Source organism: Marmota monax, unplaced genomic scaffold, assembly GCF_021218885.2.
Source record: "Marmota monax isolate L192 unplaced genomic scaffold, Marmota_monax_Labrador192_F-V1.1 WCK01_AAM20220418_F8-fsc00039, whole genome shotgun sequence".
Classification (NCBI taxonomy): Eukaryota; Metazoa; Chordata; class Mammalia; order Rodentia; family Sciuridae; genus Marmota; species Marmota monax.
The window spans coordinates 4245274-4272464 of record NW_026693602.1 but is presented as its reverse complement, the minus strand read 5'-3'; the positions used below and the strand labels follow the sequence as shown (position 1 = coordinate 4272464).

Here is a 27191-nt window from a genome sequence, read left to right as displayed (position 1 = left end):
TTCCGGGTCGCGGTGTTTGCAGGGAGCGTTTGGCTAACAGCGTCGTTTCCGTTGCCGGCTGTTTTCAGTTGGGGAAACCGAGGCAGCTCCAGCTTCCCCTAGTTCTTCCGCTGCTGTGAGGTGGCTGCTGTTTCTTTTCTCTCACCCCGCGCCGCTCCCGTGCGGCTGCGCCGAGGGCAGCGCGAGCCCTGCGCCTTCCTGCGGGAGTTGCGCGGGCGCCTGGGCCGCGCGGCTTTGTGCTCGCCGTCCCCTCCCACTCGCAGCAGCGCGCGAGCCGGACTCTGCGGTGCTGCGCTGGGGGCTCGGCGCAGCGACGCCCCGAGGTCTGGGAGCTGCGGCGCCGCGAGTCCAGCGCTGCCTCGGCTTCTTTTGTCCTGAGGAGCGCGGACCGGATGAATTCAATTTAAAGATACAGATCATCCCGTCTGTGCTGTGCACTGTCTCCGCACTGCTCTGCGAGGATTTCGAATCTGACAAACCCTCGGGCCCTGTTTCAGAGAGGCAGGGTCTGTGGGAATGTTTAGGGCGGGAAGGAGATGAGCATCTTCTTTTTTAAGTATCTGCCCCTCACTTACATCTCCTCTTCATTGAGGAGCTGAAGAGTTTCCTTTGAACATCCAGTTTTATCAAGTGTGTAGTGTCTTTGTTTTCAGGGTATGTGGGGGGGGGGTTAACCTCTTATTAGTATTTCTGCACTTCATCTATTGAACGGAAAATGATGAATTAGCTGGAGGGTGATCTACTCTGCTTTCAACTTTTGTACTTGAGTTTCTAAGCCATTTGTAGTGTCTTTATTTGCTGACATCAACGACTGTGCGACAGTTGTAACAAATTATCCACAAGGGTTTAGAAGAGCTTATTCCTTATAGAAACAGTTCTGATGTTAGATATATTATACTGGTTGTTTAGTTGGAGTCCTCTTGTTCTTAAACTGCTTAGTTCCAGTTCTCAGAGAGGGACAAAGTAGGAAACTGAAATATTTGGGGGGAAAAAAATGGAGACCTTCTATTAGTTTCTTTTAAGCCATTAAGTGACTGATTTGTGTTCTTCAGATTTTTACAATTTTTAAAGTGATAAATTGACCTTCTGGCTAGCCATCATTTAATGAATCTGGGCTGTACGGATTATACCTGTTGTGGTTTTCATATTAAACACCATCACCAAATGGACACAATGAGTTAATAGATTTTAATATAATCTCAGATTTGGCGAGTTGGGTAAACAATTTTTTTTTTGTAGTTTTAAAATTCAATTTTAAGGTCATTAAGTTTGTCTTATGTATTTTCTTCTCCAGGAAAAAATGTTTGTTACTTTGTGGGAGTTCTTCTATGGGCACTTTTTTCGGTTTTGGATGAAATGGCTCTTACGACAGATGACTGGAAAGTGTGAATTGCAGCGAATTTTTGATACCTACGTGGGTGCCCAAAGGACACACAGGATAGGTAATATTATTATTCAAAAAGATAAAAACTAACAAAACTAACTCAATATATTTTAGTTCACATGGTAATGATGTACTTCTTGTTTGTTCTGATCAAGTTAATTAAACTAAGTTTCATAAACTTTGTAATTTCTGAATAGTTTCAGCTTTCAATTTTCTTACTTTATGGAAAAATGTTTATATGTATATTTACATTTATGTATTCCATATCAATGAAAAGAATGATCCTCTCTGGCTTCATAAATTTACCAGTTGTTCCTTAGATACTAATTACAACCTATTTCCTGAGAATGTTTTTTTATATTCTATTTGAAACAGTACACAAATAATGTGAAGAGTGCTTCAGTCTACATCCACTTTTATACTTAGCCTCAGTCACCAATCTTAATTTCTTACTGTTACTTATGAAAGGCAGTAATTAGTCATTCAGTAGTCCCTAGAAAAGGTTGTTAGACTCAAAATCTACACTGTCCAGTAGCATAGCCAGTAGCCACTTTTGGTAATGGAACACCTGAGTTGTGGCTAGAGTGAATTAAAATGCACTATAACTGTAAAATACACACTCGATTTCAAAGACTTTATATGAAAAAGATTTCAAAGGCTTTATATGAAAAAAAGAATGGAAAATGTCTCATTAATAATTGCTTATGTTGATTATTGAAGTGATATAATATTTTGGACCTATTAAATTGAAATGTATCAAAGTTTTGTTTCTTTTACAGTAATGTGGCTATGGAAATTTTAAAATACATATTGGCTTGCATTCTATTCCTGTTGAACAGTGCTACTCTCTTTGTAAAATATCTTAGTTTTTCAATAGCTAATTAAAAATATTGCTGTAAAGTAGAACAGAGGAGTTAAAAATGTGGTTAGAAGTTACTTTTTTAGCCAGGGTAAGAAAGATCTGGGAACTGCTGCAGATCATGAGCTCTGTATTAAATGGAAAGTCGTAAACTAACCAGGTCCCCTTTTGTGTTGATCAAGTGTGCTTCAGATGTGAAATCAGCCCTGTAAAGTGGGGAGAGTGGGGTGTTGGCAGTCTGAATGGGCATCCAAGACAGCATTGGAAGAATTACAGAAGCCGCCTCAGGGCAGCTAGATGATTGAAGTTTTAATTATTTTCCTAGTTCTCTTACAACTTACTGGTTGACTTAAATTATTGTCTGCTCTTTTGACTTGCCCTTTTGACTTCTCAGAAGAACAAAGTACCTCTTGATAAGAAGTCTCTACAGGAAGCATTTGTTGGTGTTTTCTAGTGTGAGAGAATAATATATGTTAAAAAGCTTTACTTTGTGGTAAAAGCATTTTTCTTGAATTTTTCAAATTGCTGAGAAGACTGTTAGTAACTGTGCCACACAAATGTTTTAATAGATCAGTAAAAATGTTCTTGTCATTCTTGACACAGAAGCTAGGAATGAAGAAGCTATTTTGCTCTTGGGTGAGTACATAGTTAGCCAGATAACCTAAAGTCTTGGTCCCTTTGTTCAGGTACAGTTCATTTGCTAGCACCTCAGGTCTTAATGCTTAATTCTTCAAGGCTGACAAAAGAGGAACATGTAGTAGAGAGCACACTGTGGTCTTCACATGAGTTTCTGGAACCTGAGCTATTTGTGGTCACTTTGGGGTCTAAACATGAACCAAGACCCTGGAAAAATTAGGTCAGCATTGCCTATTTGGCTTGGTATGTTGTATTTGGTTGAGGTTTTTTTTGAATGAAAACTGCTTTAACTGTAAGAATAAATTTTAAAATGTTTGCTGTGTTATATTCATGTATAAATTATATCTTCTCAAACTGAAAGTAATTCGTGTTTTGCTATTTTTACTGTTTATGGAACTATTTATAGAAAGCATTGAAGTGATAAATTCCTTTTTTTTTTTAATTTCAGAAAATTCCTTGACATACTCCAAGAATAAGGTAAGATCATTTTAAGACAATGATTCTAAAAAACAAGAAAATGCCATTTATTTAAAAGAATGCCTCAATTTAAGAATTCATTATTTTTAGTGTCCATGTCTTTGCTATAAAGAACATTGAGAAATTTTTTCCAGAATATAAAATAAGTCTATTTTCAAAACATTTTCTTTTTTTTTTGTGTGTGTGTGTATGTGTGTGTTTGTGTGTGTGTGTGTGTTATGAACAAAGATGATATTTGAATAGTTCTGAGTCGTTTCCCCCTTCTACCCCCATTTAGTTTGCCTTAAGAGTTGATAATGTTCGGGAAAACAGGGTCTTAGGGTAGAACCTTCTTTGAGACTGTATCTTCAAAAGAAGGACATGTGAGAAAAGGGCGAGCAACTTTGCATCAAGAAATCTTGTGTCATGCACCTGTGTACCTGTGTACCTTTTGATCCATAATAAGCCCTGACATATAGCAGCTTATGCTACATATTAGTCAGCATTTGCTGAACAAGAAACTTATAAAATCTCAGGAGCATAAAGCAGTATGTCATCTCTTTATGTCTGGGTTAGCTGGAACAGCTCTTCTTTGAGTTCTTCAAGTTCAGCTCTATTTCATGTGTTTTACTCTGGGACCAGGTAGGAGATGCAGTTGGGTATCAACAGAATGCTCTTACAGTAGATCACTGGTGGTCAGCCACACAGATGTATGTTAAACCTCATGTATCATTTCCATTAGCATCCATTGTTTAAAATAAGTGGCCAAGCCCAAGTGAAGGAGAGGAGAATTACACTATGCCCACCATAAGGTTGTGGTAGGCAGGTGGGTGTATAATTGATTTTCAGGGTGACCAATATTTCAGTCTATCACATGCTGCTACTTCCCTTAAATAGTTAAATTTTGTTATGGCCAAAGATAGAGTTTGAGTCATGTAGACTCTCTGCTCAAAATTATGCTCCCTCAACTCTCCCTGGAGTCTTTCTTTAGTTGTTTCACCTTTTTATTTTTACCTTTTTCCATTCTCTCCTACACAAAAGAACAAAACAGTGTTGCTTTTTTGGGTTGTTGAAAGCCCATTAATAGATCACAATCAACACTAAACAACAATGAAAGGAATAGAGTAGAAAATATATGAGATAGATTTGTGCTAGAAACAGAATGGATGTTGTTGAGTGTGAAAGCGGTCTGTTATGTTCTGCAGAGCGACCTATAAAGTAGGTGCTTTACTAGTTCAGTTGTAGTCTGTTAGTTTTGATTTGTCAGTGTAAGGGGAGGGGAGACCAGAGTCCTCTTTTGTCAGAATCATAAATTGTGATTAGTTTTTTTTTCTTTCTAATGAGACTCTGGAATCCAGAAAGCTAGCAAGTTACTGGTTCAAAAGATCTTTTTATACCTTACCCACCATGTAGTTCCTTTAATTGAAACTTATGACGTAGCTACCTAAAGGAACAATATTTTAAATTGTAATAGATGCACTTGACAAGTGGTTTATGTCAAATCTATTAAAAGAGTAGCTCTCAAACTTGAGAATGTGTCAGAATCTTCTGGAGACTTGTTAAAGTACAGATGGTTACGCTTCACCTCCAGAATTTCTTATTCACTTCTGATTCCAGTCAACATGTTTCCAGGTGCTGCTGCTGCTGCTGGTCAGGGCCCTGCTTTGAGGGTCTTCATATTTATGCTCTGGGAGGGATCATTTTGCCTCATAACTGCTCTTTGTTTCTCTAGGAAACAGTATGTGCATTTTTCAAATGACCTTAAGCAAGTTGTGTTTCAAAATGTCAAAAATTTGGAACTATTTGGATGCTAAACCCTCTAGAATAAATTGTCCTGTGAAATGTGCTTTCTTTCAGTTTTGAAATTGCAGAATATAAAACTGTAACTAAGCTCTTTATGCTGCACCCACAGTCCTCAGCCATCACTCCCAGTTCTGAAGGAGTGTGTGCCTTCAAATACCTTGATACCCTCTGCCCCAGAATGTCCCTCAGAACTCCACCTTGCCCCTCAGAATCAAAATTACCCTGCCGCAGGACCTTTATGGTCTCATCTTTCTTCCTGCAGTTAAAAGCTTAACTTAATTCCTCATCCTCGGGTGTTTGCTCAATCTTGACCCTCTTCATGAGCCCTCTGACCACTCTGTGCTCAAAATTATGCCCCCTCACCTCTCCCTGGAGTCTTTCTTTAGTTGTTTCACCTTTTTTATTTTTGCCTTTTTCCATTCTGTCCTGCACAAAAGAACAAAACAAAACAGTGTTGCTTTTTTGTTTACTGATACATCAGTAGTTCTGAAACAGAGTCTAGAATGTAATAAAGGCTTGGAAATAAAAGGGCAAAGAGTAGAAGGTAATTGAAAGTTTCCTTTTTCTACAAATAGAGTCTGTAGCATTTCTTTCATTGCTCCTTCACTAGCCAGTCCTAGAATTGGGATGGCATTGTATCTGACAGTGTAACTGTTATCACTATAATAGATTTTAATAATTTGTCTCAGAATTTATTAATGGGATTGATGCATGGTAAAATCATGAAAGCTTAAAGGGAATAGTACATAGGGTATTACTTTAAGAACTCTGCTACACTGGTCAAATCTTAAATTCAGAATGAGTGACTACCATATGTTCAGTATTCCACTGGGGGCTTTGATGTATACAAAAGAAGTAAAGTTTAGTGTGAATTTCATTATACGTAGGAGAGAAATAGAGACTGATATCAAATGTTATTATATACAGGAGTTCAGATAAGGAAGAGGTAAATTGAGACTAGAGCATTTGGGGACTCTTAAGGTACTGGTGGTATTTACTAGCTTTAAAAACTCATTTGGAAAGTAAAAATTAAATTTGTATTCTTACGACTTCATCATTAAAAAGTATAAATTGATAATAGTGCACAGGCATACTATTAAAAGATTGATCAACAAATGAGTACTTAAAAACTGAACAAAATCACAGGTGCTTTATTCTTTTGAAGTTTTAAATCTAAGGCAAACTTGTTAATATTAATACATAGAGAAAGCCTATCAATTTACACATGTAGTGTGTGTCTCCTTTATTTGTATATGTCATTTACTTTAAAGAGAAAGTCTAATTCTGATTATATAAGATATTTATGTTGACCAGATCTACTTATTTATTATGTAAAAAAAAAAAAAGGCTGGGTTTAAATTCTTACCAGTTGTCCTACCTTATATAGGTTACTTATTTTTGTGTTGTAAAAGTATTAACATCCACATGGTTTTTTTAGGATTAGAGATTTTAATATGAAAGCAATCTTAGGGAATGCCTAATATTGACAATACTAATGATCATGGAATTAAACCAATATATATTACAAGAATTTCAGTAGTTTGATGCATTCGTGAAAATCTTGTAGGTCCTTAAATGTTTGTCATTACCATAATGTCTGAGAATAAAAGTGATTTTATCTATTAAGGCTGGTTCTTGAAGTGGTGATCTCAAAGTATGTTTTTGTTGGGTTGTGAACTGTCCCTCATTGGATATTCTTTGATTGTTAAAAATTGAGACTCATCATCTTGTTTTTAGACTAGGGCCTCCTTATCAATGACATATTAAGGACTACTAAAAAAGTGAAATCCCTAAGTATATGGAAGATAAACTTTTAAGTAATCTATAGGTCAAAGAAGAATTCATAGGAAAATATAAAAAGAAAATTGAACTAAATAATAAACTCCCATCAAAATTCCAATGATATCCTTCATAGAAATAGAAAAAGCTGTCATGAAATTCATTTGGAAAAATAAGAAGCCCAAAATAGCTAAAGCAATCCTTAGTGAAAAAAACAAAGCAGGAGGCATCACAATATCAGACCTTAAGCTATACTACGGAGCTACAGTAACAAAAACAGCATGGTGTTGGCACCAAAATAGACAAGACCACGAATGGAACAGAATAAAAAAACACAGACAAACCAACTTAAATGTTACTTCATACTAAAGCGCCGAAAATACACATTGGAGAAAAGATAGCCTCTTCAACAACTGGTGCTGTGAAAACTGGAAATCCACATGTAACAGAATGAAAGTTAGCCCCTATCTCTCACCTGTACAAAAGTCAGCTCTAAGTGGATCACAGACCTAGAAATTAGACCAGAAACCCTGCGCGTACTAGAAAAAAATGTAGGCCCAACTTGACTTTAGTATGTTGGCTCAGGAACTGAATTCCTTGACAAGACTCCAAGAAATAAAATAAAAAATCAATAAGTAGGATGGCATCAAACTAAAAAGCTTCTTCATAGCAAAGGAAATAAGAGCATGAAGAGAGAACCTGTAGAATGGGAGAAAATCAGCTTCCTGTACCTCAGACCATTAATTTCCAGGATATACAAAGAACTCAAAAAAACTTAACACAAAACAGATAATCCAATTAATAAATGGGCAGAGGAACTGATCAGACCCTTCTCAAAAGAAATAAGAATGATGAACAAATATATGAAAAAATGTTCAACATATTTAGCAGTTAAGAGAAATGCAAATTAAAACTACACTGAGATTTTATTTTACTCCAGTCAAAATGGCAACTATCAAGACTACAAGTAACAATGAATATTTGCAAGGACATGAGGAAAAGGGAACACTCATACATTGTTGGTTGGACTAAAAATTGGTGCAACCCCTCTGGAAAGCAATATGGAGATTCCTCAAAAACTAGGAATGGAACCACCATTTAACTCAGTTATCCCACTCCTTAGCATATATCCACAGGATTTAAAATCAGCATACTACAGTGATGCAGTCACATTGATGTTTATAACAGCGCAATTCACAGTAGCTAAACTATGAAGCCAACTTGGATGCCCATCAACAGATGAATGGATAAAGAAATTATGGTATGTATACACAATGGAATATTACTAAGCCATAAAGAAGAATGACTTTAGGTCATTTGCCAGTATATGGATGGATCTGGAGACTGTCATGCTAAGTGAAATAAGCCAATCCCAGAAATTCAGTCATATGTATTATTCTTTTTATGCATTATGTGGGAGAGAGGAAGAAGAGAAGCTCAGTAGATTAGACAAAGGGGAACAAAAGAAAGGGAGAGTGGATAGGAGTAGGAAAGACAGAATAAATCTAACAGTTCTCCTATGTACATATATGAATTAGACCTAAGTGAATCCCACTATTGTGCCTACCCACAAGAATGGGGTTGTAACTAGTATAAGATCTATTCCATGCTTATATAATTTTATCAAAATAGATTCTACTGTCATGTATAACTAAGAAAAAACAATAAAAAATTTAAAATACTACAATGATATATCATCTCATACTTCATAGAATGACTGTTAAAAAAAAAAAAAAAGAAAGAAAACCAAAGGATAAGAAATGTTGGCAAGGACTTGTGTGTGTGTGTGGGGGGGAATCAAAATTTGTGTAGTTCATCAAATCAGATTTTAAAGGCGTATCTGTATTTATACTTTGAGAAACTGTTAAAAAATAAAATGAAGCCCAAAGTAAATGCAAGAAGAGATATTATTAAAATAAGATTTTAAAAAATCAGTGAAACTAGCAAACAAAAGGTTTATCAACAGCTCACAAGTTGGTTCTTTAAGAAGGTTACTAATATTAATAACCTCTAGTAACACTGACCAGATAAGAGAAAACGCAGATTACCAATGTTAAGATTAAGAAGGGGCATCGCTCCCACCTCTAGTTATTAAAAGTCAAGAGGTACCATGAATTGCTTTATGCCAGTGAGTGCCATAGCTTGGAAGAAATGACCAAAGTCCTTGAAAACAAGTTTGTCAAACCAGTACAAAAAGAAGTGAAAACCAAAGTAACCATATACGCAGGAATGAGATGAAATATATGCGTTAGAATTTTTGCACAAATTTCCAATCTTGGCTTCACTAGTGAATTCTTATCAGCATTTAAGGAAGAAGAACCAATGCCACTATTATATGAAATCCAAGGATACAGAGTAGAAACTTTATGAGACTCGAATAACCCAGACACTGATAGATAAATGAAGATAAATGAAATTCCAGGGCAGTATCCTTCATACTTATATAGCAAAACATGAGTAATTTGATTCCAGTAATGTGTAAAAAGAATAATACATTATGACTGAATTTTCAAAAATCAATGAATATAATTTACCATAGCAACAAAGTAAATCAAAAAAATATAATTTCAGCAAATACTAGAAATACTAGAAAAACTGTTTTAATACCCATTCATTATTATAAACTCTCACTTAACTAGGAAAAGAAAGATTTCCTCAACCTGTTAAAGGTGACCTATGAAAAACCTGCAGCTAACATGATGGAAAAACCTGTGCTCTGCACATTTAATTGAAAAGAAGGACAAGCATGTACACTGTCTTTATTTTTGTTCAGCGTTGTGCTGAAGATTCTGGGTAGTGCAATAAGCAAGAAAAAGAAATGTAAGACATAATAATCAGAAAGAAGTAAAATGTTATTAACAGAAGACAGAGTTTGTAATTAGAAAATCCTAAGGAATCTGCAGAAACTACAAGCATATTAATAAATAAATTCAACTGTCTCACAGAACACAGTGTACTTCTATATATTAGTAACAAACTTGGACAATAAATTTAAAAAAAAAATACATGCATTAGCATCCAGAAACAAAATACTTTGGGATCAATTTAAGCCTTCTACACTCAAACTCTTGGAGAATAGGGTTTTTTTGTTTGTTTGTTTGTTTTTGTTTTTTGTAATTGTAGGTGGACAGAATGTCTTTATTTATTTTTATGTGATGGTAAGGATCGAACCCAGTGCACACATGCTAGGCAAACACTCTGCCACTGAACTACAGCCCCAGCCCAGAGAACAGTTTTGAAAAAAAGTAAAAATGGAAAGATAAGCTATGTTTATCAATTGGAAGACAGTACCATTAAGATGTAAATTCCCAAATTGACCTATGGATTCAATTCAGTTCCAATCAAAATCCTAGCAAGTTTGCAGAAATGGTAGGAACCTGCAATAGACCAAATCATCTTCTGATAGAAGTTAGAGTACTCAGACGACCTGACTTCAGGACTTTTCTGGGCAAACAGATGAATATAGCAAATGAAAGACCAAGACAGTCCCCACAAAGAGGTCATAGAACTTTTAATAAGGATGTCAAAGAAGTTTAATAAGGAAAAAAACAGTCTTTTCAATAAATGGTGCCAGAATAACTGGATGGCCATGTAGCGGGAAGAAAACTCTCAATTCCTGTTGCTGGTTTTCTTTGATTAAAAACCCAGACAAAATATGCATATGATAATCCTTGGGGAAAATTTGAAACAAATTGGTTTGCTTCTGCATTTTCATATCTGTTTCATAAAGTCAGTAAAATGCCTTAAAATATACTTCTTTTTTGGCTTTCAGGAACTTTTCTCATTCACCTTTCTTTCATATAAATAGATTTTACAGAAAGCAACACAAGTTATTCAGAGTGAAGTGGACAGATGTGTAGAAGATATAATGAAGGAAAAGAACATTAACCCTGAGAAGGATACCAGGTGTGCTGTGTCCACATTATTCTCTTTTGTTACCCATTTACCTTCTGTGAGGTGTTGAGATCACACACATTGCAAACCTTAGAGCTGAAGGTTTTGTGGAGATAATCGGATTTGACACTGGCTTCACTAGATGAACAGTGAAGGTCCAGAGAGGTAAGAGATAGACACAGGACTAAGACCTGTACCTCTTGGTTCCCAGTCTGTCTGCCTCTTAAGGTAGCTTAGCATTACTTTCCTAAGGTTGAATAACTTACTGTCCTTCAAAATTCAGTTCTGTGCCCTCCTCCAGCAATGTCCTCCGGTGGCGGCTCCTCCAGTGTTGGGGGCATTGCTGTGTCCTACTTGAACCATCTGCACTGCAATTCCTGCTGTGTTCTTCCATCAGAGGTGACTGAGTGCTGGCTTGACACATTGCAGAGTTTTGCTTACTCAGAGATTTAGATGTTATCCTCTGGTTTTGAAGCAAACAAGCTGCATATTACATATGTATTTAAGGAAAGAAGAGGGTAGATTAGGGTGTGTGAGAGAATGATAGGGAATAAAGGCAAAACAGGAAAGCAAATCATTAGGCAAAAAAAAAAAGATCAAGGATCAAGTCATAAATAAAGCAGGGGAATTAGTGACATGAGGATTGCTTTGAGGGACAGAAGGGCTTGAGACCTTTTTTTATTATTATGTGTTTTAATTTCTTTCTCCCTCCCCACCTTTTTTTAAAAAAAATACCTTTATTTTATTCATTTGTTTTTGTGTGGTGCTGAGGATTGAAGCCAGTGCCTTGCATGTGCTAGGCGAGCACTTTACCGTTGCACCATAGCCCCAGCCCCTCTCCACCTTTTTATTATTGGCGCATTATAGTTGTGCATACTAATGGGATTTGTTCTTACATTTTTGTACATGCACACAATATAATTTGGCCAGTATCATTTGGGGACCTTTTGATGTATGAATTGTTGATGGAGAAAAGTGGATCAGAAGTGTTCTAACTTGGGGAACTAATGTTTAGTTATGCCATTATAGATTAGAGACTTAGCATGTTTCAGGGAAGATAAGCTGTTATTTTTTGGAAAACTGAGATAACCTGTCATGGAACTCTTTGTTACATATGTACTTGGAAAATTTAGGTATGTTGCTATCTGCTTGTAAAGATTTGGGAATGTGTGGGGTTGCCCAGATGAGTCCTGAGAAGAAGAGGACAAATGCTTGTAATTGCAAAGTTTGCCATTCCTACTGCATCTTGCCCCCTTTCTAGGCCCTGATTTATCATGTCCTGTGTAATACTTTGCACAGTGTTCAGTGTTGAAGGATGCTGTTGGTGTTTCTTCTATTAAATGGAAGGCCAGATGCTTCCTGATTAATTTCGGCACCAAAACCTGGGTAATGCAGTGTTTTATTGTGCTAAAAAGGTGTGAGTTTAAAATCATGATAATGTTATCATTTTCAGTTTTAAAATCTGCATGAGGACGTGCTTACTACAGATAACTGGTTATAAACAGCTATATTTGGATGTAGAAAGTGTGAGGAAAAAGCCATATGATTCTGATAATCTGCAGCATGAAAAGCTACTCCTGAAGGTAAATTTTTGTTTGCTATATTTGGAATTGTTTAACACTGGAAAACTTCATCAGGTATGAGCTGAGTACATCTGTGAGCAGATTCTAGAGACTCATTTAGCCATACAGTTTCTCTGCCCCTTGGAAAACTTTACTGTTAGATTTCTTATTATGGAAAGTTTTCAGTCAACAATTTTTATAATTTTTTGATAAGCATCATTAAAAGATTTTCAAATGAATTTTATTCTAAGGCCTTTAATTTCAAAATGAATTACAAATTCATAAATGGAAATCTTTTCAACCAAAAATATAGGTCTACAAGCCTCAGATTTTTCTCTCTACTTTTTATATAAATTATTCATGTAAGGTTAGCATTTTTTTAGCTATTCTGAAATTATGAATATGGATGACTCATTACAGATTATTACGTCAAACCTTTTGGAATTTATGGACTGTTGAATGTTAATTGCCAAATAATGCCACAAAAGATTGAAACATTAAGAAAGTAAGAAGAGGGCTGGGTATGTGGCTCAAGCGGTAGCGCGCTCGCCTGGCATGCGTGCGGCCCGGGTTCGATCCTCAGCACCACATATAAACAAAGATGTTATGTCCGCCGAAAACTAAAAAATAAATATTAAAAAAAAAAGAAAGTAAGAAGAAAATTATTTAGAGTTTTTCTATTTCTTATTTCTGAATATAAATATATAAGGCCAATGAGGTGCCAAAATTAAAGAATGTCAGATCTAGAGTAAGCTCCACAGATGTCTCCTGTGCCCTGTTGTTGTAGGGATGAGGATTCTAAGGCCCAGAGGAGATGAAGTGATTCCCTGTAGGTACTAGGTGGTCGGGCCTGGAAGAGACCTGAGTCTCCTGCACGTTGTCTGTACCTGTTCTAATTATATTTTAAAATGGTTAAAATGAAAGAAAAGCACAGTGGAAATTTTTATAACTAAAAGTACTGTGGAAATAAACATTGGCAGTATCTAAATAAGAGACTTGAGTTTAAAAACAACAAAATCCTTTTTTCCCCAGGAAAAGTATAAAATATATACTTCATCTAAGTGGGAAAGATAAATAAAACTTGATTTTGTAAAATGAAACTAACAAAGGGCCATTGTATAGATCGAGTTTTTGTATTTGAATTGTTTGAAATAGTTCATAGCATTCACAGAGGATTAGCTGCTTTCTGTCCTTGTCGTCATCATTTTTTCTTTAATTTCAGAGCCTTTCTACATAGTACCTTCCCTTAAGGTTAAGATACAAGTCATAGGATTCTAGTCCAGGGACTTTTTACCTTGGTGATTTCTTAAGAAATTTGGTTCTAGAGGCAGAGAACCAGATGGTGGTGGTGACTTACGATGGCACATATTCAGCTGTCTTACTGGGTATAGAGCTGTGGGATTTGTGTCGCTCTGCCTAGTCCAAGGACCACCTTCATTAGACTTAACAGTATTTAATATTTATCCCTCCCACCTTATGAAATCAGAATCTCCAGGGGTGGAGTCCAGAAATGTGATCTTTATACATATTAAATCTCTGAGTACTAATTAGTGGTTTTACACTGCAGCTCTGACCACAACGTGGCATAATCAAACTCCTTACTAAATTCCTGGGGAATTGCTAATATGAGCAAACAATATGTGTTGGCAATAAAAGTAGGGACAAGATAAAACCCAATCTAATGATTGAATTTAGCTTCAGAGCCAGAATCCTGGCCCTATAGTTTCTAAAGGAATGTCCCAAGTCTTCACATTTTATTTTAGGTAACAAGATACTCCTTTCATTAGGAATCTTTACTCAACAATGCCTGAAGTAGTAATGGAATGGGGAAAAATAAAAGTTTTCACAAATGTTTTTTATCAACTTCTGTAAGTCTATTTGATGACTTGTGGTATTGATGTTTGAAAATAACTAAATTACATTGCATTGATTAGTTGATTGGTATCTAATATTTGATAGCTGTTTTCAAAATTCTCAGTTTTAATGGTTATATTTACTTTAAATGAAGTCATATTTTTTCCTTTCAAAACTGAAGATATTTATAAGATAATTATCCTAAAGGTTGGAATATTGTCAGAATCATTTCTTCATAATCGCCTCCCTCAAACCTATTTCCTTTTTTTGAATTAAGGATTAATCACCCACTGTTATGATAAAGCCTAGTTAAGTATTTAGGGTCAATGGCCTAATTGTGTGTTCTTAAGCAAGCACTTTACCAATTCTGATATATATGCACTAATTAACAGATAAATGCATCTCATCTTGATGTTTGAGTTTGCTGTGTTTTTTTTTTTTTTTTTTTTTTTTGCTGTGTATTATTTGCTACCTTTTCACAATCCATACCAATCTTTTTTTAACTGGAATAAATTTCTTCTTTTTAAAGATGATTGAAAAGTTTTCTGAATATAGTCTTTGTTGAACTTGTGATTTGTCTGTAAAGATTGTTTAAATGAAAGTATTCAGTGACTAGTTATATAAGGTATGCGAAGGAAAATGTTCTGGTAAATTAAGAACATCACTATTATTTGTAATATGGAAGCATGTTTGTGCAGCTTTGGAATCTTCTAATGCCCACAAAGAAGTTGACAGCCAGAATCTCCAAGCAGTGGGCTGACATTGGTTTCCAGGGTGATGATCCTAAGACAGACTTCAGAGGCATGGGTATACTCGGATTAATCAATCTTGTGTAAGTGAAATTGAACTTTCTTTTTTTCTCTAAATGAAATTACTTATAATCTCCAGTCTAGTTCATTTCTAATAAGAATTGATCTAGGTGTTTCATACTGTCTCTGAATTTTAATATCTGTGGTACTAATGTGCTGGCGTCAGTCTGAAGGCACTGGAAATACACTGTGTGTGTGTGTGTGAGATTTCTTTACTTACCAGGCTTTCCTCTTTCTGACCCCCTTTTCGATGCCTCTTGGAGGATTAGGTACTTTCTTTTCTCACTGTTTTTATCCTCTTGTCTCTCTGAACTCTGATTCCATTAAGAGAAGTATAACCAGATAAGGAGATAAAGTCTCTTCATGTGTGTTCTTCTCCACCTATGATAGTTGATCCAAATCCCCGACTTTTCAGAGTCTACATGGACTCACTCTTATTTAATACTTATAATTTGGTTCATGTGTGAAATTCCAAAATATGCAACTTAGATCTCAATTGAGAGCCAAAACTATACTAGAAAAATTAGAAGATTAATTTCCTCCTATAAGGATATGCAGATGACTTACCAACTATAAAATGTCTAGAATGGGAAGTTAAACATTAAGGTCTGAATAATTCTTACTGTGAAAAGAATTACTAAACCTGAAATTGAAAAATATATTAGATTAATATTGAGAAAAACAATTTAGTCAGTATTGATACTGGGAAATAGCAGACTTAGCTGGGCTCAGTGGCACATGCTTGTAATCCTAACACTCATAAGGCAAAAGTAGGATGATTGCATGTTTGAGGCCAACATTGGCAATTTATACCCTAAGCAACTCAGCCTGTATCAAAATTAAAAATATAAAAGGGCAAGGGATATAACTCAGTAGTAAATTGCCTCTGGATTCAATCCCCAGTATTTAAAAAAAAAACTTATGGTAGGATGTCAATTCCTGCAATTTTTTCAATTACCAAAGTACTTAAATTTTTTGTACTCCCTAAATATTATAAGTATTTAAGTTTTATTGTCTGATTCTTTATACAGAGAAAACAGAATAATCTTAATTTTTTAAAAAAATTTTAATGTATCTTGACAGGTTAGTGTACTTTCACTAGAATGCCCATGAATTTTTCATGAAGGAATTTATCAGTACAATAAAATGATAATCAAGAACTGTGTAAAACTGTAATAGCCCTTTTCTTAAAAATGGCTATCAAAATAGTCCTTAAAAACAATTACAATAGCCAAGCATGGTGGCTCAAGCCTGTAATCCTAGTGGCTCAGGAGGTTGAGGCAGGAGGATCACAAGTTCAAAGCCAGCCTCAGAAAAATTGAGATGCTAAGTGAGACCCTGTCTCTAAATAAAATACAAAATAGGGTTGGAGATGTGGCTCAGTGGTTGAGTGCCCCTGAGTTCAATTCTCAGTACCAAAAAAAAAAGCAAAAAACCAAGTACAACAAAACTGTTTCAAAGTTGAGAAATAATTACATATAATAAAACATGATAATGTAAAAAGAATGGTTAGCATTCATCAGAAAAGATTTTAGTTTAGCTTAAAGTATAAATAATTTAATAGGATTTGCCTCTAGACTGTGGGTAGGGATTCTGTTAAATCTTTAAATGATTCATAATATTTCCACACTATTTAGAACTACTGTCAAATTTTTGAAAAATGACCAGGACTCGCATGTATTTGTAATTATTTGATTGCCAACAATATACTAGAAATGAGTGAAAATATAAAATCAGCTCTGACTCCTCCATAATTTTGCTGTTTTCCTGCATATGGAGCTATGATATTGCAATATCCAAATATACAGCTAAGGAACAAGCAAGATATTAAAATTTCCTTATGTAATATATTATCTTTTAAATATCTTGGCCTTTGGCATGTGATCTCTTAAAATATTGTTTTGCTGTGAAAGATGGATAGTGGTTTGATAATAACAAGACTTTAGATCATTGAATGACAAGTCAGCTGTAGGAAAAAAGAAAGGAGGCCACACAATGCATTCAAGGGAGACAGAAGAAATCTAAATAAATTAGGAGGTAGAAACAGCAAAGAAGAAGAATCTGCAAGTAAAGGCTAAAAATGTGTGTAGGGAAGAAGGAAAAGGACGTAAGTAGAAAGGGGGAAATGAAGTAAGGAATTCAAAATGCAGATCATTTGTAAATAATAGTTTACCTTATTGTATAGATGTTTATTTTTTACCATTAGATACTTTTTTTTTTTTTTTTTTTTTGTACAGCAGATTGGACCCAGGGGTGCTCAACCTCTGAGCCACATCCCCAGCCCTTTTTATTTTTTATTTTGAGTCAGGATCTCACTAAGTTGCTTAGGACCTCAAAAAGTTGCTGAGGCTGGCTTTGAACTTGCAATCCGCCTGCTCAGCCTCCCAAGTCACTGAGATCACAGATAAGGACCATCATTTTGACAGTAACAGTGGCTTCTGGATATATTGAATTTGAATGACAATATACTTCCTTCATTATTTTCCTTATTTTTTTTAGGTATTTCAGTGAAAATTACACCAGTGAAGCTCATCAGATTCTTTCCCGCTCAAATCATCCAAAATTAGGGTAAGCTGGATGACACTGGGAAACTAGTCTCTTGCTAAGGTGATTACATGATTAAGTGAATTTGAAGGTATTTCTTAAAATGAGATTATTTTAAGAAGAAAGTTCAGTAGAGTAGAAAACAGGAAAGGAAGGCAGGTAGGGAAAGGGGAAGTTCTACAGACTGAATTGGAGCAAAGTATATTTCATGCTTGTATAAACATGTCAAAATGAACCCCAATATTGTGTATAGCTTTAATGAACTAATAAAAAAGCAGTTGTTTTATTCAGAACTTTATAAAAGGTGGGCATGGTGATGCACACCTATAATCCCAGCAGCTTAGAAGGCTGAGGCAGAAGAATTGCAAGTTCAAAACCAGCCTCAACAACTTAGTAGGGCTCTAAGCAACTTAGCAAGTCCCTGTTTCAAAATTTAAAAAAAATAAAAATAAAAAAGAGTTTGGGCTATGGCTAAGTGGTTTGAGTGCCCTGAGATCAATCCCTGGAATCAAGAAGAAGAAGAAAAAAAAAAACTTTATGAAAGATATTTCATGTTATATTATTTTTAAATAAAAAATATAACCATAAACCAATTTTGTGTATGTTTCAATATATTTTTATCACAAGATATAATTTATGTGGTGCCGAGGATCGAACCCAGTGCCTCATGCATGCTAGGCGAGCACTCTACCACTGAGCCACCACCCCAGCCCCACAAGATATAATTTAATCTATACAATGGAGAATAGGGGTCTTTAGAAAATTTTTTAAAATCCAGGCATGGCGTCACATGCCTGATCCCAGCCACTTGGGAGTCTGAGGAAGGAGGATCTCAATTTCAAGGCTAGTCTGGGCAACTTAGTGAGATCATATCTCAAAATAAAGAGGATATAACTCAGTGGCAGAGTACTTTCCTAGCATGTGTGAAGCCCTGAGATCAATCTCCTGAGATCAAAAAAAAAAAATTTTTTTTTCTCAAAATGGAGTTGAAAATAGGAATAGCTTCAAAATAGGAAAATGGGAAATAGCTTTGAAAATTATTAAGTGAAATGCAAATTGAGGTCATGTAATTAATTAGTTTTATCTTTTTATATTCTGATGAAATTAATCTTTGGAAAAAATAATGTTAGATCATGAAAATAAGTAAATATTCTTATGATGAAGAAGAAAATATCAAATTATTAAGTGTAGTTTAGAAACCAGTGAGATTTGTTGAATGTAATTCTCTTTGTTTTAGATGTCATGAAACAGAACTTTATTTTATTTCTTATATTATACTCAGAAAATGAATAGACTTTAGAAAAAAATTTTTGGATCCATTCACTTTTATTTTTCTTATTTTATAGAGATTGTTATAAAATCAGTAGTGTATTAGAAATGAAGCAATTTTAATTTTACTGATTGCTTACATAATTTAAAATTTATTTTATGAGCTATTTGGCTAGCTGGTATAACTGGTGATGTTTCTGACATAGGTATTCTTATGCAATAGTTGGAATCAATCTCACAGAGATGGCTTATAGCTTGCTGAAGAATGAAGCTTTGAAGTCTCATCTCTACAACTGTGTTCCTGGTGTACCAACAATGGAACATTTTCACCAGTTTTATTGTGAGTATTAGAATAAGAAAGTTAGCTCTAAGAGAATTTTTAAACCATTAGTGTGTATTTTAATCTGATACCTCTATCAAGTATAAAGTTTATATTATTTTGTTATTTTTGATCTTTGAAGCCAGGAAAGTAATGGGATGGTCCATAAGAGTATTTGGTACTTCTTTTCTATATTTGTTTATTAAAAAAAAAAAAAAAAATTGTGACATTTTTCAAGTGTGCAAATTTAGAATTTGTGTAGTTTTTCTGTAGCTTTTCATTTTCCAGTTAACCACAAAATGAATTTTCCCTCTCGAATACTCCCTAAGGAGTCAATGATAGATCATTTGCAGATTTTTTTTTTTTAATACTCTTATAGGAAAATAAATTTAAAGGAACTTTTCACCCCCTTATTTCAAGGTTAGGTTGCCTGGTGTTAATACTAGAGCAGTTCCTTTATTACAGTAACTTTTACTCTGATAATATTTGAACACTGGTAGTTTAATTGAGCAAATCCCTCTTCTAAATCTACTGCTTAGAAGCAAAGAATTCAGATCTAGCTTAGCTTTGCACTCTACTTTCCTTGGTATTTCTGTGGCTTTGGAATATCATTTGCGTGTTGGGAGGATATGGGAAGCTACTTAAATACTAAGTGGCCCAGTTGGCTTCCTCTGTTCTGTGTGGAAAGTATCATTCATGGCTCCTTCTCGATCTCTCCTGCCTACTTACCTGCTTCAGTTCTGTCTACATACTCAGTTTCTCCTGCATTTGTCTACTCTTCCTATCTCCTTTATAATACATGACATCGTACTTGTATCAGTGGACAGTTTGGGTGTTAATTAAGGCTTTTCTTCCCAGGAGTGACCTATTCTAACTAAAGGAATAGTTTTAAATCTTGTCTTCTGAAGACACATCATTTTGTTATTTGGAAAATGGGCCCAGTTAGCACAAATCAGTTCCAGCATTATGAATCCTTCCCAGAAGAAAAAACTGTAGAAAGATTAACTTTCTTTTTTTTTTCTTTTTTTATTTACATATGACAGCAGAATGCATTACAATTCGTACTACACATATAGAGCACAATTTTTCATATCTCTGGTTGTATACAAAGTATATTCACACCAATTCATGTCTTCATACATGTACTTTGGATAATGATGTCCATCTCATTCCATCATCATTTCTAACCCCATGCCCTCTCCCTTCCCTTCCAACCCCTCTGCCCTATCTAGAGTTCATTTATACTTCCCTTGTTCCCCCTCCCTACCCCATTATGAATCAGCCACTTTATATCAGAGAGAACATTCAGCATTTGGTTTTTTGGGATTGGCTAACTTCACTTAGCATTATCTTCTCCAACTCCATCCATTTTCCTGCAAATGCCATGATTTTATTCTCTTTTATTGATGAGTAATATTCCATTGTGTATATATGCCACATTTTTTTAATCCATTCATCTCCTGAAGGGCATCTAGGTTGGCTCCACAGTTTAGCTATTGTGAATTGTGCTGCTATGAACATTGATGTGGCTGTGTCCCTATAGTATGCTCTTTTTAAGTCCTTTGGGTATAGACCAAGGAGAGGGATAGCTGGGTCAAATGGTGGTTCCACTCCCAGTTTTCCAAGGAATCTCCATACTGCTTTCCATATTGGCTGCACCAATTTGCAGTCCCACCAGAATGTATGAGTGTATCTTTTTCCCCACATCCTCACCAAGAGAAATTAATTCTTTCATATATTTTATTTCTTTTCATATATTTTATTTCCCACATTTATCTCTCTTTTTCTCTTTATTCTCTTGGCCATTTTTTGTTTCCTTTTTTATTCTTTGTATGAAAGGCTGGGAATAACAAGTGGTACCTTAGCTTCTTATCTCGATTGTCACCTTCTGACCTGTGAGCAGGTGTCCACTCTCACCCTGGCAAGCTGCTGACCACAGGTCTAGCAAAAAGGGCTCAGGCCCTCCATCTTTCAGATGCTGCTGTCCAGTTGTCCCCATTGCAGGATTTGAGTGCCATTGTTTGAGCAGGACTTCTGGATTGGTGGTTCCAAAAAAATGACATATCCATTTTCTATGATTAAAAAGTTATAACTCAGTAACAAGTTTATTGGTGGATAACTTATATAAATAAAGTTCTTCCTTTTTAAGTGTATATTCCAGTGAGTTTTAGTGAGCTTCACAAGTTAGCCAGTCATCATCAGAATGCAGTTTTAGACCATTTTTTGTCACCTTAATGAGATCCCTCATGTTGTTTTACCATTAATCCCCCTTCTTGTGTTTTCCTTATTTTTCACCCCTAAGTACAACCATGCAGGAATTTTTAGGTTTAGTACTTTCTTATGAGTAACTTCTATTGAGTCCACCCTCTGAGTGTCGAAAGGACAATATATATGCTTCATGAAGATAGTTCTTTTCCATTACTTTCTGTAGGGCTTAAGAGGCTTGACCAAGATGTCTTTCCCACTTCCTGGAATCTTGATATCATTTTGTCCTATGTTTCCTGATGTTTTCATAAATCAGATTACTATTGCAGTCTCAGTTTTCAGGGCAGGCTTTCTCAGACACTCAGTTACATTATAGACCAGCAACTTCTCTGTAAAGCAAAAATTTCTAGTACTTGACCAGTTTGTTCCAGGCCTGTGTAATCATTTGAATAGATCACATTGCTGACAGTAATGCAAAAGCAACTTACCATAAGGAGGGGGAAATAGCCACAACCTAATAACCAGAAATATTTTTAAAAAAGTATATCATAAGCTTTGATGAATAGCTGATTTTTCCTGCTATCCAGAACTTTATCTCTAGATTTTTATATTGTACTTCTCTACCAATGTATTAGGAGTGGAGATGAGCATAGATTCAATTCATGTATTACAGGTAATTTCTACCCATATACTATTGCTTAATGTATGTACAGAATAAGTTTTGAATGAAATAAAGATAGGAAATAGCACTGGAAAACAATTACAAGTTTACCATTCTCAGTCCCTCTTTTGGTACCCAGAAGCAGAGGATATTTTTCTGGAAGTTTCATTCTTTGATTTTTCTCATATATTCTGGTTGACAAAAATCCGTTTTATCTTACATCAAGAAATTAACCTGAAATCTTTTTATTTTGATGTTTGTTTATTTTTATTTGTGGTATTCCTGGGTATCAAACCCAGTGCCTCAGGCATGCTTAAGTAAGCACTCTACTAAGGAGCCACATCCCCAGCCCCAACCTGAAATCTCTCTTAAGGTAACCTTCTTATGAAGTAAAATGTAATTGAAACATTCTGGCTCCTAATATTAATCTTTGCTTCTCTTTAAAATGGAATTTCTATTTGTTTTCCTCATACTAGGCAATAGTAATAGTCTAGGCACACTTTATATAAAGTCATTGACTTATTTTCCTGACTTAGCTGAAATAAGTCACTTTTATCCCTTCTTGAAAGTCCCTTTGGAAGGCACAGTGAGGCTCTAATGAAAACAGAAATCCAAGACCGCTTACAAACTGTGCATTTGGGGCACATCATTTGGCCTCTGTGCTCCTCTGTTTCCTTTTTGGTAAAATGGAGGAAATAACACTGGGCTTACAGCACAGCGTTGTTAAAAGAGAAAATGAGCATATGGTGAGCACTGTATAAGTAATTTAAAACTATTTAATAAATATATTTGGTTGAATGTAAAATAAGATTTAGGAATGGTTTTAAATTTACATTTAAACTCATATGTTTAGTTTCACAAAATACTTTTTTAACATTTTGAGCTTCATTTGGATTACTGTAATGAAGGTATTGAAATAACAAAAATATTAAACCTATTTGTACTTCACGTATTCTTTTCAAAAAGAGAAAGTGCTAATAGTTCATAGAAAAAATAACTCTTACATTTAGAAATCAGGTGGGAATAGTTTTTCTTTATCCTAGTCCAACATTTTCTCATTATTCTCATTTTTGTGCTTCAGGTGTCGCTGGGAATATTTTTTTTTTCCTTTTTCCAAGGTATCTTTTTAAAGTACTATATCTCTCAAATTTGAGAGATTTTGTAATTTTTTGAGACAAACAGTAAATGTGCACTGAATATTCTATTGAATTGTTGTATATTTTGAACATAGATACTATTTCTTACAAAGTTTCACAGATTTCTTTTAGTTTTACAGCTATTTTTGATGATTATATCCGACTGTGGAATTTAAGGGTGATTATATGCTTCCTAGAAATAAGATGTTTTTAATGTGGTTTTACTGTTGAGGACTTTATGTTTTGTTTTTCTTTAACTGCAGGTTATCTTGTCTATGAATTTGACAAATTTTGGTTTCAAGAAGAACCAGAAAGCATTATGTATTTCAACCTGTACAGAGAGAAGTTTCATGAAAAGATTAAAGGACTCTTAATGGATTGCAATGTAGCACTTACTTTAAAAATGTAAATCATCCATAGTATCTTCTATTTCTACCACATTTTGCACACACAACAGAATTTATATGTTGTAATAGAAAGTATCTGATCAATTACACTCTTATATATAATTTCCTACGAAAATACTTCAGAAATTCTATTTAAGAAAGCTAGTGGACAATCAGTGTATGTTTACAATTGTTTATACACTGTTCTCCAAAGGTACCTTATGCTTCCAAAGATCCCCTCTGTAGAGCCATGTCAGCTACAGTTTGGAATTTGGGACTTAGCCCGTTGTGGAAAAGTATAAATCAGGTATTTATATTAAATTGGTTGATTAAAATGTGTACAAGTCAGTTTTCATTCTTACATGTCATAGCTATCAAATTGGTATCCTTTTCAAAACCCTTTAAGTGTTTTGGCCTAGAATAACTGTTTTTAATTTGTTTTGTCTTCTTTTTATTTCTAGGCTAATTAACAGCAAGAGTATTTCCTTAGGACTTTCTTTGCATCTCAATTACTTGTCCTGATGTCACTGTATTAGTGGTAACAAGAGCAGAGATGTCAGACAGGATTAAGAATCATGACCTCCTTTTTTGTTGTCTTTGGTTACTGAACATAACAGATAATGAGAGAATGATGGTGTGACTAGCTTTGTTGTTTTTAAATAGTGCTTTAAAAAATCACAGTGTTAAGGCTTACTGACATTTTCTCATTTTCAGTATTTGCTTTGCTTTTTATCCATTGTAGAAAAGAACCTTATTTACTTAGTGGTTTGGTGTGAGGGCTTCTACCTGTGTGTGCTTATGAAAAGCAATGCATTTGCTAAAAGTCTTTTTTTCCTTTTTTTTTTTTTTATCTCCTTCTTTCCATACTGAGGGTCAAGCCCAGTACCTCACGCATGCTAGACAAGTATTCTACCACTGAGCTACTCCAGCCCAGGAAAATTTTAATTTTATTCAGCAGTTTCTACTAAAATAAGGCAGTCTTGGAAATTTAAGAAGAAAATTTAAAGCTTTTTAATAATCTTTTTAAGTATCATTGGTTTGTTTGACTGAACCATTAACTCTTGCTTCTCTTACTTTGAACTCTTGCTTTGACTCCATGGTATTTCGAGATAGCAAGTATGGACCTTCTGTTAACTGTCTGTGGGACACTAAAATAGCTTGACTGTGCATTTTGTATAGCTTTATTCTCCTAAAAAAATCTCAGGAGGGCAGCAGGTGCTGTCAAGGATTACATGTGATGAGATCCTATTGGAAATTTCTTCTTGATGTGATTTACATGTTTGTACTCAGCAAAACTAAAAGAGTTTAAAGATAGGAAAGTTCATGTGATAACTAAGTCCTCCTTAAACCCTATGGAATTCAACTTGTTAAAGACAATTTAAAGCATGATGATATTTTGCACATCTTTCATACACACAGACACACATACACACACATAAATATACTGTTTAAGTACTGACTTGTATGTGATATAGCCTGACTTGGTATTTTTCAACTGTTTGCTCATGTCTGTTGACAGATCTCTCTTCAAACTTGTCAAGAGTGGTAAGAAAGCAACACATGCAGTGTTTTATACCACATACATTCAAGTACATGCATTAAAACGATTTTTAAAATAAAACTTTTTAAAACTTGGTCCATTTTGTCATAATAGTGACAATTTAGCTTTTCAGTATTATAGGAAGTTCATAATTGATTTCTTATAAGAACTTCTCACCCTTTGGGAATATCTTCAGCTGTTTTTCAAGTGTTTTCATGCTCTTTATTTCAGCTGGAGTCTTCTGATGTGTAGCAGAATTCCAAACAAATCAGGTGTTAACCATGAAGTTCATTCTGTTAACGTATTAACTATTCTATGGAAAGCAATTCAGTTAGTCTTTAATTTTTGTGCTGAAAATATTGATGTTTTAATCTTTCAATAACTGAGATCTTGATCTGATTTAACCTTTGTCAGGATGCTTATTAAAAGAATGCTTGAAGTATGGACGGGAATATTGTTAAGTAAGTTTTTCCCCTTTTAGAGAGGGAAAAAAATGAATGGGGTTAAAAAAAAAAGTCATTATAAAGTTTTCTCATAACATGTTCTTCAGATTCATCTCTGTACATTACAGGTGTTGTCCTGTTTTTTCTTAAAATAACTATAACTATTTCAGACACGTGTTGTCAGTTGATCTAATGACCACCAGCAGATTCTCAGATTTGATAGTTTGGAAGGCAAGCTCTTCCCAGGTGTAGTGTAGCATGAGCCTTCTGACCTTCGAGTCATAGTGACATAAAGAAAAGGACAATATAATGTTCTTTCCTTCCTCCTTCCCCTTACTTTGAAATGTATGTTAGAATGTTATGTATTGTAAAAATCCATATTTAGAATCTCACCTTTTCTATGATTAGTAAAATGCCAAAGTAGTGATAGGATATTATGGCATTGAAGTAGCAGGAAAATTATGTTAGTTTTAGCATCAAAAAGTAAAATCAACATGGAAATGAATTTTTGTATATGCCAGGTTGAGGAGATTACATCAGTGACAGGAGTAGTGTAAAAAAATACAGTTTAATCATTTGCAGTTTAAATACATTCTGAAAGACAATCTAAAACAGGAGAAATCAGGAGGTTATCAGTGAACCTACACCAACCTCTGGCAATATAGCTAGAGATTAAAATCAGTATCTTAAACTGGCCATTACAGTTAAACCATTTATAGTTTAGGAAACACATTTTTTCTTACAAATGTTTGTTTTGGTTTTTTTCTAAGAACATCTTTAATTTTTTGTATGTGTTTTCACTTGTATGTATGTACATTCTTATTATTCTAGCGTTCATACAATTATGCACGCACTGTTTCTCCCCTTTGAGAACATTCAGTTAAATAGAATTTGATCAAAGAGCTGCTCAAAGGATATATAGCATATGAGCATGCAAAGGGATGCTTATTCTGGGATAGAAAAGGTCACGCAGCTTTGTGGCTTGCAGGGCAATAACGTTTATCATCTTTCTTAAAATGGTGACTGGGGACCAGCAGCTGATTTTCTCAGGATGTGTTCACCTGCCTCTCTGAACAAGTCTGGGGAGCCTAAACTTCCACTTTCATACTTAAGAATCTGTTCACACAAGCAATTTGTAGATGAAGATTAATGGAATTGTTAATACTCTGAGAGAAACCATGACTTGAATTTGTGTTTTTTCTGTCTTCACCTTTTGATGAGAAGCATTAAAAGTGTAGTGCAGGTAAGACCCAGCGACTACAGTACTATTAGAGAGCAATTCTGTGTTTTTGTTGAAGTATTTAAAAAAATATTTAAGCAGTAGTGTTCCCTGCAGGAAGAATTGCCAGTTGGCAACTTAAATTAATTTTTTTTCTACTTGGATAAAGCGGTTGATTTCTTAAGCAAAAGCAATAGTGTGAAACGTGATGTCATTTTGTTTGTGATATTAAGTGATCAAATAAAAACCTGTTGAAATTGTTGTAAGCCTTTCCATTGATGCACTTGCTGTCTTCTTGTCCTACCTTTATTTCAGTTATTTATATTCATAAAACAATGTTATCTTGTTTAGTCATCTATCATGATGCCATAGGTGAATTAGAATATACAGAAATTTTTATTTTTGTGACTTTTTAACTCACACACAAATTACT

At 34.8% G+C, this 27191-nt stretch overlaps 1 protein-coding gene across 4 annotated transcripts; it reads left to right on the top strand.

Moving 5' to 3' along the window:
- Elmod2 (ELMO domain containing 2) lies at window positions 1–27019 on the top strand. Of its 4 annotated transcripts, none has more exons than XM_046459586.1 (9): window positions 1–120; window positions 1295–1442; window positions 3328–3356; window positions 10726–10823; window positions 12265–12394; window positions 14926–15059; window positions 17536–17604; window positions 19056–19189; window positions 23434–27019. In XM_046459586.1, exons 2-9 carry the CDS (start codon window positions 1301–1303, stop codon window positions 23577–23579), a joined length of 882 nt encoding a protein of 293 aa, XP_046315542.1. In that variant the 5' UTR covers window positions 1–120; window positions 1295–1300; the 3' UTR covers window positions 23580–27019. The 4 variants fall into 4 exon arrangements, with proteins under 4 accessions (XP_046315542.1, XP_046315547.1, XP_046315543.1 ...); XM_046459587.2 differs by lacking the exon at window positions 1–120 and adding an exon at window positions 365–630; XM_046459590.2 differs by lacking the exon at window positions 1–120 and adding an exon at window positions 365–654.
- Window positions 27020–27191: the final 172 nt, after the last annotated feature.

Bases quoted from the DNA above. Each gene is read 5' to 3' on its own strand.
- Elmod2 (XM_046459586.1), top strand. From the start codon at position 1,301: ATGTTTGTTACTTTGTGGGAGTTCTTCTATGGGCACTTTTTTCGGTTT. The intron at 3,357-10,725 runs GTAAGATCATTT...TCATATAAATAG, and splicing joins TGACATACTCCAAGAATAAG to ATTTTACAGAAAGCAACACA. The intron at 17,605-19,055 runs GTAAGCTGGATG...TTTCTGACATAG, and splicing joins TCAAATCATCCAAAATTAGG to GTATTCTTATGCAATAGTTG.